Source organism: Asparagus officinalis, chromosome 1 (assembly GCF_001876935.1).
Source record: "Asparagus officinalis chromosome 1, Aspof.V1, whole genome shotgun sequence".
Taxonomy (NCBI): domain Eukaryota; kingdom Viridiplantae; phylum Streptophyta; class Magnoliopsida; order Asparagales; family Asparagaceae; genus Asparagus; species Asparagus officinalis.
In genome coordinates, this window is record NC_033794.1 from 63960570 (window position 1) to 63974356 (window position 13787).

General features: G+C 36.8%; 2 protein-coding genes across 2 annotated transcripts in view; one reads left to right on the forward strand and one right to left on the reverse strand.

Moving 5' to 3' along the window:
• The window catches only part of LOC109835171 (proline iminopeptidase), a 12132-nt gene extending 2213 nt beyond the window's left edge, over positions 1–9919 (forward strand). Inside the window, 5 exon segments of the mRNA XM_020403162.1 lie at positions 1–51; positions 130–198; positions 372–479; positions 1549–1674; positions 9467–9919. The exon segment at positions 1–51 is cut by the window's left edge and continues 13 nt beyond it. Of these exon segments, the coding sequence (XP_020258751.1) occupies positions 1–51; positions 130–198; positions 372–479; positions 1549–1674; positions 9467–9661 (549 nt within the window). The 3' untranslated portion in view covers positions 9662–9919.
• Positions 10299–13787, reverse strand: part of LOC109825157 (mitochondrial import inner membrane translocase subunit TIM17-2-like) — a 4694-nt gene continuing 1205 nt past the window's right edge. The window contains 2 exon segments of the mRNA XM_020391905.1: positions 10299–10657; positions 11528–11885. Of these exon segments, the coding sequence (XP_020247494.1) occupies positions 11546–11885 (340 nt within the window). The 3' untranslated portion in view covers positions 10299–10657; positions 11528–11545.

Sequence of the window (13787 nt, forward strand, 5' to 3'; positions counted from 1 at the left end):
ATACTAGTAACAGGAGCACAAAAACGTATCAGTTATTACTTCTTGAAAGCTGTAAGAATAATATTTTATTACCTTTGAGTGTATATTTCGATTCGGCAATCTTGAACTGACTAACTGATAATCGTGCAGTTTGAGAGTTGGATAGACTTCGAGACAAATCCGCTGTATGCTCTTATGCACGAATCTATATATTGTCAGGTAATTTCACTATTTTGTCCACCAGAAAGTAAGAATAAGGTCTGAGTGTGAAGGTGTTACTGTTTTGGGCTCTTAGACAATATAGTGCATGATTTATCAATTTCAGCAAAGGTTTAGTAGTTTACTTTCTACTTAATTCCCCTAACTTGATGTCTGTTTTATTTTCCTCGAAGGGAACCTCTTCGCAATGGTCAGCTCACAAGATAAGGGGGGAACATGAAAACTTGTTTGACCCAGTCAAAGCTGCAAATGAAAGTCGGCCTGTATATTTCACTGGAGAGGTAAAAGTGCTTGCCTGAGCCTCATAGTAGACTAGAGTCAAACACTGGGAATCAGTCAATCAGCTCTACATATTTTTATTATTGCCAGAAGTAAGTTTCTTGGAAGCATAACAGTGGCTAGATTGACTTGTTAGTTTTGATGAGATGAGCATTGATTGTTTATTACAGGGTTAGAATTAAATTATCAAAGAAATATCTATAATGTGGACACCAGCTAGATCTTTTAATTTAATTGGGATATAAGAAGAGTTTTTGTCATACTTTGTTGGCCCAGCATTATGTCACTATTTTGGTCTGTAAGTGTCTTGTGCCTAGATGAGGTTGGAAGGTTCCCGTCATATTTGTCTTTAGCTTTAGTTCAAAATGACTTCTGGGTCATGTCAGTTTGCGTTGTTCTTGTTGATACCTTTGCGCCGTGGCCTTTTTTAGAAGCTAGAAGTCTAGTCTCCCATATTTAGAAATTTCCACTTTCGCAGACACAGATATCAATCAAAAGGCAGTTCTTTTTCCAGTTTGCGCTGAAAGTCATTTTTGTCTATGCTTTAGATGCGAGGGGGTTTAAGAAAACTTAAAAAAGAAATATCAGCATCTGAACACATATTATTTCTGACCTGGTTTATGTGTTATCTTATAATCTCAAGTTAGACATTGATTTTAATGGGCCGGTTTGTTGTGTTGGAAGCCTGCAGATACGCTACTATATGTCAATTTGCAATACTTATATTGTTCCTATTTATAATTTTAGGAGGAAAGATATGATTAGTTCCCTTCATATTCCCTTTGTCATGGAGATTTAATTTCTAAACGTGGGAGAACCACTTCTCTTGTATCTCTATTTGTTGTTCACTCCTTGACTAGAGAATTGCTGTACTTGTCATGTTAGTATTTTTGTTCACTCCTTGACTAGAGAACTGCTACATGGGCATTTGCATTTGACTACTGGAATGGTCATGAACATTTGTTTGATTGATAGTTCTTGTGCAAAAACAGCTTTTTTTATTTTTCTTCGGTCAATCATTTGCTAATATGACTCACAAAGTCAAAAAAAATGCCATTTTTCCTTATACAGATGGTGTTCCCATGGATGTTTGATCAGATTCATGCTCTAAGAAACTTCAAGGAAGCTGCTCATCTATTGGCCCATAAGGAGGACTGGCCTCCCTTATATGATGCTACTGCTCTAAACAGAAATCAGGTTTATTACGTTTTACCTGCTGAAAGCCCTATGGATATTAGATTAACTTCTCTGTTGGTAAATGACTAGATTCTAGTACATCTCATTTTATTATTCTAGAGATGCTTCTGAAATTCTTAACACTTCCTAATTCTGAAGGATTAACTGCAAAGCCTTAATCGTAACAATAACTTTCTTGTTGTCATAGATATGGTAAAAAGATTTGGATAAATAAGTAGACATGTTCCAAATTTCATGGCCAATGTCAAATAATAACCAAGCTTGTTATATGCAATTATGTTAGTGTCTGATTTTTACCTACATATCCAACATGCTGACAAACAGATGAAACTGCAAATATAAATGAGATTCCAGTGTAGGTACAAGAAAAAGAAAAGAATTAAATGATAGTACATAATTGGTTGTTCAATCAATACGTGAATGATCTTTGTGAATCTTGGGATCACTCATTTCTCATATGAGATTGAAAATATATTGTTCATAAAATCAAAGAAGGATGTAGATGAAATATCAATGAATTAAGGCGGAAGCTATTCTCAAGAAAGCTAATTCTGGCTAAATTTTGAGTTGAGGCAAAATGTAAGAATTAGAATAGTCAAAATGTTGTGTGGGTCCCGCCTCATTTGGGAGATACACAATAATAAATGTGGAATGGTGGAGTCTGCATGCAAGATTTTGGTGAAACACATTGTTGATACTTATGTCAACAATTGTGAGCTACAAAGTGAGCTACTACCTAGTGTTGTAGCTCACCTTATTTTGAGGTATGTTGTCTCATTCACATGAAATGTTCTTGCCTATAAATGAGATGCATTTCGTCAGTTAAAGGAAGGACAAACAAACAGAGCAACTCAAGTCACAGAGAACTTGGGTGAGAGAGAGAAGTGAGAAAGTCTTTTGTGTTCCTTCTCCAAAGTGTAGAAGAACTCTTTTCTTTCCTATTTGTTGTTGGTGTACTTCTAGACAAATGTCGAGCAAACATTGTGTGCCCATTATATTCATAGTGGAAGATTTTTCTTGACTAGGTACCATACATTTTACCTTCAATTGAAGGGTTTCCATGTTTAAAATTTTGGTGTCCTGCTGATTATCTTTTATGGTCATTTTATTGATATTTACCTTATTAATCTATTTTATCTACAAGGGAAGGAGAAAACGTCAATCAATCAATCTCGTTTTTCCCAACAACTGGTATCAGACCCTAGTAATGCTATCCCTTTTGTACAAGACAAAATGGAGAATAGTAGTGCTATTACTACCATGATCAAGGTCAATATTTTAATTCGTTGATCTGAAAGCCTAGCATAGAAGATATCTTTTTCTATAAGAATTTGTATGATGTGATCGAAGACGATGAGGTAAAACCGGCACTTAAGTCTGATGCAGCTGGAAGAAAGAAAATAGAAAGGTCGTTGTAATTATTAGACAATAGGTAGATAATAGTGTGTCTCATCATATTTTTAATGTAGCTAATGTTTATTCATTATGGAAAAAGCTTGAGTCTTTGTTTAAATAGAAGACAACTACAAACAAGGTGTTCTTGATTAAAAGCCTTACAAATTTAAAGTATGAAGATAATAGCCCCATTGCAGAGCGCACCTAAATAAGCTCAAAAGCATTATGAATCAGCTAGCGGCAATGAAAATCACTTTTGACGATGAAGTACAAGCGATGCTCTTGTTGGGTTTACTGCCAGACAGCTAGGATAAGCAATTTTGCTCCAAATGGCATTGTTGCGATGAGTGTTGTTACTGCAAGCCTGCTAAATGAAGAAATCAGAAGAAAGACGTCAGGCTCAGAACATGCACAAGCCCTCATCACGAAAGGTAGAGGAAGAAGCAAGAGCAAAGCACTGCCGACTTTCCACAGGAATTATAGAAACAAATTAACATTATAAGGAGCTGCGATAAAGTGCTACTAATGCTATAAGGAAGGTCACATCAAAAGAAACTGCTTGCAGTTGAATGAGCAAAAAGGAGACAACAGTCAGAATGACGACAACACAACCGCCACTATAGATGGTGAAGTGGCTCTTCTCACTCTTAAGAGGAGAATGCTTGCACGTTGGAGACGATGACAAACTGGGTAGTTGATACAGCGGCTTCATACCATGCAACACCCAACAATGAGTTCTTGACATCTTGCAAAGCTGGCGACTTTGGCATCGTGATGATGGGAAACACCAGTCAATTAAATATTATCATGATTAATGATATTCGTCTACGAATGGATGTTAGATGCATGATGATCTCGAAGGATGTGCAGCACATTCCTGATTTGCACCTCAATCTCATATTTAAAGTATGAAGATAATAGCCCCATTGCAGAGCACCTAAATAAGCTCAAAAGCATTATGAATCAGCTAGCGGCAATGAAAATCACTTTTGACGATGAAGTACAAGCGATGCTCTTGTTGGGTTTACTGCCAGACAGCTAGGATAAGCAATTATGCTCCAAATGGCATTGTTGCGATGAGTGTTGTTACTGCAAGCCTGCTAAATGAAGAAATCAGAAGAAAGACGTCAGGCTCAGAACATGCACAAGCCCTCATCACGAAAGGTAGAGGAAGAAGCAAGAGCAAAGCACTGCCGACTTTCCACAGGAATTATAGAAACAAATTAACATTATAAGGAGCTGCGATAAAGTGCTACTAATGCTATAAGGAAGGTCACATCAAAAGAAACTGCTTGCAGTTGAATGAGCAAAAAGGAGACAACAGTCAGAATGACGACAACACAACCGCCACTATATATAGTGAAGTGGCTCTTCTCACTCTTAAGAGGAGAATGCTTGCACGTTGGAGACGATGACAAACTGGGTAGTTGATACAGCGGCTTCATACCATGCAACACCCAACAATGAGTTCTTGACATCTTGCAAAGCTGGCGACTTTAGCATCGTGATGATGGGAAACACCAGTCAATTAAATATTATCATGATTAATGATATTCGTCTACGAATGGATGTTAGATGCATGATGATCTCGAAGGATGTGCAGCACATTCCTGATTTGCACCTCAATCTCATATTTAGGCTTGCTTTGTACCAGCTCGGTACGAAAATTACTTTGGCATAGAAGATGGAAACTCATCTTGATAGTTGCTAAAGAGAAAACATTCAGCGCACTATATCCAACTCAAGCAAAGGTGTGCGGTGACAGCCTGAACACAATGGAGGACAACTCTTCTCCAAATCTCTGACACAGGGTTGGGTCACATGAGTGAGAAAGGGCTTATAGATTTTGGCAAGGAAGAGACTAATTTTCTTGGCGAAAGGTATTGCTCTATACCCATATGATAATTGTTTATTTGGCAAGCAACATCGAGTTTCCATATGATAATTGTTTATTTGGCAAGCAACATCGAGTTTTCATATGATAATTGTTTATTTGGCAAGCAACATTGAGTTTTATTCAATAAATCTTGACACAGAAAATCTAATGTATTAGATTTGGTTTATCTTCACCCGAAAAATCTAATGTATTAGATTTGGTTTACTCTGATGTTTCTGGTCTCATCGAAGAGAAGTCTCTCGGTAGCAATAAGTATTTTTATCACTTTCACTGATGATGCATCCAGGAAACTATGAGTCTATAAGCTGAAAATAGAAGACCAGGTGTTTGATTATTTTTAGAAGTTTCATGCTACGGTAGAGAGAGAGACCAGGAAGCTTTCAAAGTGTTTCCGCGTGGATAATGGAGGCGAGTACACATCCAAAGAGTTTAAAGACTACTGTTCAAGACACGGTATATGGCATGAAAGGTCTATACTATGTAGTCCACAGCACACTGATGTGGCAGAGATGATGAATCGTACCATCATCATACCATCACAGAGAGTGAGAAGCATGCTAAAGATGGCGAAACTTCCCAAGGCATTCTGAGGAGAGATAGTTCACATGGCCTGCTACTTGATCAATCGATCTCCGTCAGCTCTACTTTATCCTTTGATATTTCAGAAAGAGTATGGACAAAGAAGAACGTCTCATACCTCATCTAAAGGTATTTGGGGTGCAAGGTATTTGCATATGTTCCTAAGAAGCATAGATCGAAGCTTGATAACAAGGCGATTTCATGCATCTTTATCTGTTATGGAGATAAAGAATCTAAGTACAGGCTACAAGATCTTATAAAGAGGAGAGTTATCAGAAGCAGAGTTTTGGTATTTCATGGAGACCAAATAATTAATGAGTAGTCAAATGCTGAGGTTGATGGAGATTCCAACCCCATGACAGTTCTTTTCCCGATAGAAGATGTCACAGCAAGGGGAGACACAGATGATTATGTACAGGACATGTCAGAGATGGACAACAATGATGATTCTGTAAGTAACAATGATGATGGAGAAGCTGGTAAAGAAGATCTAGCTCCTCAGGAAGATGCAGGACCTCAACTTCTAAGGTCCTAAGGAGTTTGTTAATCATCTACAAGGTACCCCTCTACAGAATAGTTACTAATGATGGAGAGCCTGAGAGTTTTCAGGCTCAATCTTATAGGCACAAAAACCATTGGATCCAAGTGATACAAGATGAGATAAATTCCTTACATAAGAATGATTCTTATGAGTTGGTGAGACTTTGTAAAGGCAAAAGAGCATTATAAAACAAGTAAACTGAAAAAAGACGGAGAAAAGACGTTGAAGTGCAAAGCAAGATTGGTCGTTAAAGGCTTTCGATAGAAGAAATGAGTTAATTTTGACGAGATTTTTTTTCAGTTGTGACGATAACGTCTATCAGGACAATCCTGAGTCTAGCAGCAAGCCAAGATCAGTGTTATTAATGTGTGAGGCGCAATACGAGGCGCAAAGCATCTTTACGCGCACATACACAAGGCGCAACACGATGCGCACACCTGAGTGATGCGAGGTACACACCTCCCACATAATTTTTCAAAATAAATAATCAAGCACGAAAGAACATGTTTTTAGAATTCACATGAAAAATATCATGATAAATAATATCTTACTATAAAATCACAATATAATGCCTAAATTTCTAATGCTAACACCCAACATAGTAGTAAAATTCATAAATTTTCAAATCAAATGTTAAATTAAGACTAATATCCAAACATATCCAAGCAAAGGAATGAAGGATTAATAATGGTCCTCAATTAAAGACTACTAAAAAGGCCTAATGGATTTATTTGTTTTTTAGGATATGGAATATCAAGTATAAAGACTCGATTGAAATGTTAACAAACAAAACTATATGAGGATATGTACTACATGCACCCTGTACAAAGTAAAGATGTACGCGAGGCGTAAAAGGCGTTGTTGCATCAGAAGTGGGGCGTTTCGCCACCGCCCCACATCGTAAGGCGCATGAGGCGTAGTGAGACGCGCGCTTTTGAAAACACTGGCCAAGATCTTGAGTTAGAGCAACTTGATGTGAAAACTGTATTCCTTCATAGTGACTTGGAGGAAGAAATTTACATAGTGCAATCAGAGGATTCAAAAAAGGAAAAGAGGGTTGCAAGCTAAAGAAGAGCCTTTACAGGCTCAATCAGGCACCACGCTAGTGGTACAATAAGTTTTACTCATTTATGATAGATCATGTGTACACGTATACAATGGCAAATTCGCATGTCTATATCCGAAAGATCTCTGAAGGTAACTTCATCATTCTTTTACTTTATGTTGACGATATGCTCATAGTTGGATAGGATGCAAAGATAATTCGAGCGTTGAAGAAGGAATTATCCAAGTCTTTTGACATGAAGAACTTGGGGTCAGCACGCTAGATACTAGGCATGTAAAGTGTTCGAGATAGTAAAGTAAAGAAGTTATGGCTATCTCAAGAGAAGTATATTGAACAGGTGCTGGAATGATTCAACATGAAAGGTGCTAAGCCTGTTAACACCTCTCGCAAATCACTTTAAACTCAACAAGAGAGATTGTCCAATTACATAAGAAGCAAAGAAAGTGATGGCGGACGTTCTATACTCCTCAACGATTGGGAGTCTGATGTATGCTATGGTATGCACACGGCCAGACATTGCTCACGCAGTTGGAGTAGTGAGTAGATATATGTCTAACCCTGAAAGACAACATTGGAAAGCAGCGAAGTGCATTCTCATATATTTGAAGGGCAATTCAAGATTGTGCTTGACATTTGGCAGTTCTAAACTAACTCTAAAAGGTTATACAGATGCAGATATGACAGGTGATCTCGATAACAGAAAATCTACATATGGATATTTATGTACTTTTGCAGGGGGCGTCATATCCTGCCAGTTCAAACTACAAAAATGTATTGTTTTATTCACGACGGAAGCAGAGTATATTACAACTGCAGAAGCAAGTAAAAAATACTATGGATGAAAAGATTTCTCCAGGAACTAGGTTTGAAGCAGGATAAGTATATTGTGCATTATGACAGTCAGAGCGCTATTGATCTTAGCAAGAGCAGTATGTATCATTCTCGAATAAAGCATATTGATGTGAGATACCACTAGTTACGAGCTATAACGGAAGAGAAGCAGATGCTACTGTAGAAGATCCAATACCGACAGGAATCCTACCGATATGATGACGAAGCTCATCCCTAGGGATAAGTTTGACATTTGCGTAAAGCTAGCAGGGATGAACCTCTCCAAATAATTGGAAACGGGAGAATTGTTGTATAGGTCCCGCCTCATTTGGAGGTCACATAATAATAAATGTGTGACGGTGGAATATGCATGCAAGTTTTTGGTGAAACACATTGTTGATACTTGTGTCAACAATTGTGAGATACAAAGTGAGCTATTACATGGTGTTGTAGCTCACCTTATTTTGAAGTGTGTTGTCTCATTCACATGAAATGCTCTTGCCTCTAAAGGAGATGCGTTTCGTCAGTTCAAGGAAAGACAAGCAGAGCAACTCAAGTCACAAAGAATTTGGGTAGAGAACTTGTTGGGGGGTTGGGGGGAGGAAAGAGAGTCTTTTGTATTCCTTTTCTAAAGTGTAGAAGAAGTCGTCTTTATTTTCCTATTTGTTGTACCATTAGACAAGTGTCTAAGGAGAAAACATTCTATACTCATTGTATTCATAGTGGAAGATTTTTCTGGACTAAGTCCTGTAGTTTTTACCTTCAGTTGAAGGGTTTTCACGTTAAAATTATTGGTGTCCTGTTGATTATCTCTTGTGGTCAATTTATTGTTATTTGGCTTATTAATCCATCTGGTTGTAGGGAAGGGGGAAGGGGAAAAAGTCAATCAATCAACCCTGTTTTTCCTAACTCCAAATGGGCAAGTAGTATTACTATATGATAGGATAAGCAAGTAAGTGTATCAATTTAGAGTGGTAGCTACAACTGAGGATAAGAGGATAAAATTGCTTGAGATGGTTTGAAGATTTGCGACAAAGACCCACTAATGGGCTTGTTAGGAGCATTAGGATAAAGTTGAAGGAGGATAGCGTAGGAGAATGTGACTTCATCCAATTTCAACGTGGTATGCTGAACCTTATCATCTGTATGTAAAATGGAGGGGGGCAAAAGGAATGTGTAGATGATTGCATGATATTTGGATAAATAGATGTTCTGTTGTTCTCTCACTTAAAAATCAAATAGCCTGTAAACAATAAAAAACTGTAAACAATAAAAAACTTCTCGTTCTAAATTAAACTTCCCTTTTAGTTTCCCTCATACATGCATAAAAACAAAATTCTTTTTTTGACTAATCGCTATATCTAACTATATATCAGTTATATAGCCTCATTCCTTTATTGATGATTTGTTACGTTAATCGCTATATCTAACTATATATCAGTTATTAGCCTCATTCCTTTATTGATGATTTGTTATGTTCCAGGTACCCATAGCCGCTGCTGTTTATTTTGAGGACATGTATGTTAATTTCAATATTGCGATGGAAACGGCTTCTGAGATTGCAGGGATCAGGTTATGGGTAACTAATGAATACATGCATTCTGGACTTCGTGACAGTGGATCTCAGGTGTTTGAACAGTTGATGGGGATGCTACAAGGGAAGAAGCCTTGGTTTTGATTTTGCGGAAGCAGCTTATAATTTCACTAGTCCATTTGTGGTGCTTTTTTTTCCTTTGGTACCACGAAAGGTTTTGAAATTTGGCATTTCATGTACTACAAATCAAATCATCTGTGTTCTAAGCTCAGTTTTAGCTTGATCTAATAAAAAAATCAGATATGATGTGGTTAAACCGTCCTTGGAGAAAGTGTTTTGGACCTGGGATGAATAATCATGACTACATGTAGCAATAAAGCCAGCGTTGATTATTTTTTGTCATTGCTGCTTACAGAAATCAAGCTCTTTCTGTTTCTTTTTGACAATCATGTTCATTTGTGTTTTATAAGTAGTTAAGCTTCATCTTTAGCAATGGTTAGACTCCAATGTGGAACCAAAACAAGTTGAACTACCAAACAATTCAAGTGCTGCAGAGAATTAAGGGAAGCCTCCTTGCTAAATTCACAAAATCTCCGCAGATGAATCTTTTCGTGGATAAATTACTACCCCTCATTCTCATCACACAATCCAGATCTACCCAAATCAGCAATGAAACTAACAAGTTGAATCTTTAGAACCATGTTTCATGTTATCATCACAGAACGAGATGCCCACAATCCTGAATCTTACAGGCAGAAATCTACAGTTAGCGAACATCCACTGAACAAGATTACATAATAAATTAGCATCAACCAAAAATTTCCTATAGGCTTAATATACAACACACCATAATTCAGGATAGGATCGAGATCTTACCAAATGCCAAAGTATGGCAAAGTTGCACATCAAGTTCTCACAGTTCTCACATGCATCTGAGAACTTGAAAAATATGCAAGCAATATAATACTCAAGAAAGGTACAAATAAATATACTATGAGATAAGAGTTGCAGACAGACAGATGGCAAATACTTAAAAACGTATTGACAAAAAGAGCCAGGTTCTTTAGCCTCCATAATCCCTGATTCAGTGCTCGAGCCTCAACAGTTGCAGGTGTTTCGCTATCCATTCGATAAAATCCTCTACAAAACCAGTGGAAGTTTATTCAAACAAATATATATCCAACCATCAAACACTCAAGTGAAAAATTAGCATCAGAAGATGTTGGGTTACAAACCCCACAATATTGATGCTACATGCTAGGCACTTACTATCTCTATTCAAGAAAGCAATCAATTGAAATAATGTGTGCCCTGAAATGGTGTCCCCTTTAGTGTGTGCGAACAAAACAATATCTATCTTTGAAATCTACATCTCCTATATGAACCAATTGTATTCACAAAAGATTAATTTTTACTAAATGAGAGAGGAATGAGAGTATGACAATCACACAATAGAGACTAATTGCTTGTCAGTGGAAAAAAGTTTGCCTTGTTTCTTAATAAGATATAAGTAGAAAGTGCAAGGAAAAAAAGATCGCGTATTAGTAGTATAATACATTTGTAGTAACTACTAATATCACCGTCCCTCTTTGCAATAATTTCGTTTGTTATTCAAGAGTTTATAGGCTACCTTCTAAGTTTCATCCGCGACTACCTTATTTTTGATGAAGTAATTCTTGAAAGTGAAACATTTCTCTCCCTGCACAGAGAATTTGCAATGGACCAGCTCCTCTCTCAATTTAACCAATGATGTGTAAACGAAATATATATATCCCAAACCATAATGAAAGCATCAAGCAAACACAAAAACTAATTTGCAGAAGAATCAACATTCAGTGAAGAAAAAACCTAAATGGAATAGTGACAACGAAAAAAGATGAAACCATAACAGAAGTTGAAACGTCTAATGCAACTATATATAGTACTACAGTACAAAAGTATACAACAATTTATTACTAAACTTTGGTCAGCAAGTGGAAGAAAAATAATTCATAAGATTGTCAGCCTTACCTAGCTCATGAAATAGAATTACTTAAACTCAAAGGTTGGGACTGATGGTGCATCAAAACTCTCCAATGTCTTTTCACCACCATCACTGCTACTCTTCACATCCTCCTTCTTTCCAAAAAGCCCTCCAAGCCAAGAAGAAGAACCAGTTGATTCCTTGTCTGTTGGATTTGTTTGTGTCCGATTTTGGTAACTTAAAGGAATACCACTACCTCCAACTTCTGCCTGAGGTACATTTGGTGGCATCACCATTCCTGGGTCCTCCATTGGCGGGAAGTTCTGCGGATTACTCAAAACTCTATTGAGCATAATTCCAGCTCCCTCAATTAGGGCAAGGAGGACCCCACCAAAAGCTGCTGACCTGAAAGATTACAAATTGGTGAAATAAAAGTTAAATGCAGCTTGACCCGTAGTTTAAAAAATATGGCAAAATTTGGATAAAGTGTGACAATAACACGTCAATAGTAGAAATGTTACTCATAGTTCTAGATTATATTATACTAGCTTGATGCTCTAGTAGCAACTGAAGAATTCAAATTTAGAAATCTTCGATTTTACCATCATTCATGTTTTAATCTGGTAAAAGACCATTAGATGACCCAAGATCAATTCAAATAGTAAAACTACTAAGTGCCAAATTGAACTGGAGAAATAGAATATGTGAAACTGAAAGAATAAATTCTATGATAATCTACAGATCGGACAGTTAATGGTGGCTGAGACTGAAAGATTTGATGATAACTTATGGAATCCTAAAATCCCAAAATCATGGCATGCAGTATTTCTACTGACAATTAAACTGCCAAACTGCAAGAGCACATCTTTCAATCAGCAAGCTGCTTTCGTGCATTCCGAACTTAAAATGAATTACTCCCAGTATACGAATTAGAGAAAGGGGCATTTAGGGCATGTTTGTCAACTGGTCAACATGGCTTATAAGCCACGAAAATATGTTTGTATTGGTCTATAAGCCAAAAAAATTAAGTTACCCCAACCCAGCTTAATTTTTGGGTGGCTTATAAGCTGGGTTGTTTGACCAAGTGACAAACTTACCCCCTCAATCTTTAACATAATTCCAAAAACGTTTGTCCTTTTTGGTCATTTTAACGATAATGATAGACTATAAGCCACTTTTTACCAAACACTCTCCTATTCAATGTAGCTTATAATCCATTTATTTTACCAAACACTCTGGCTTGTAATCTACTTGCCTTATAATTCTTTTTTGAATAATAAGCCAAATGGATTATAAGCCAAGTTCCCAAACATGCCCTTAAACAAAAACAACCAACAGATGTCAATGATGGACAGGAAATTCTTTCTGGAACCAACCCAATCATGAGAACAGTGAAACCCCGAAAATCCTATGATCATGGTGTCCTCAATGACTGAATTAAATAAAGGGAAAATTATGCATAATCCAACTGAGGTCTGCAAAAACAACAAAAATAACCCCCCTAAGGTTTCAAAACTAACACTTTCACCCCCTAATCTCTATCATTGTTTTTTCTACCAAACCAAGTCACATGAGTAACATGATCCTTAACAAACAAAATTACCCTTATTTAAAGTAAGAAACATTGTCTTATTTTTTTTCTCGGCTCAAAACAAGATTGGTTGCGATGTATATGTTAATCCCATTGAAAACTCCTTTGAGGTCCTACACTATGAGCAAGCAACAAGTTAATATGTAAGTAGCTAACAAAATTAGCAATTATTTATAAAGAATGTTATCATTAGTTGATTGACCTGACTTTTTCTTTAAGGTTCTATTACATTTTTATCAGTTCAGTTAATGTTCTTTCTTTGCTTATTTGTTTTCATCCATAACTTGCCAAATCTTAATCGATATGGAAGCAAAATCACAAAAAAAAAATGTTGCTTTTTGAAATAGATCATAGACGAGGGATTGTAGCGAAGGGCTCGTCAGTTTCAGTGAGGGTATAGGCGACTGAGGTTTGAGGGCTCGGCTTCCCTGTAGATGTTCATCTCCTGAAATTAATGTCTCCAATCTTACTTCTTAATTAATTGTTTCCTTGCTTAATAGGCTCCTCGCAATTTTTTGAGTAAAGCATTGCCTGCTTCATTCTCTATGCTAGGCTGACAGTGAAAAACCAAAAGAAAATTCTTCGTACTCTGTGATAGAATCATCTCTCAATACACACTCTTCATTTGTGCAAGTTTTAACATTTTGTTTGTAATTGTAACCTTCTTATTTCTCAATTACCTTGTTCTCCATTTTTTTCCCAAAATGACAGTAATA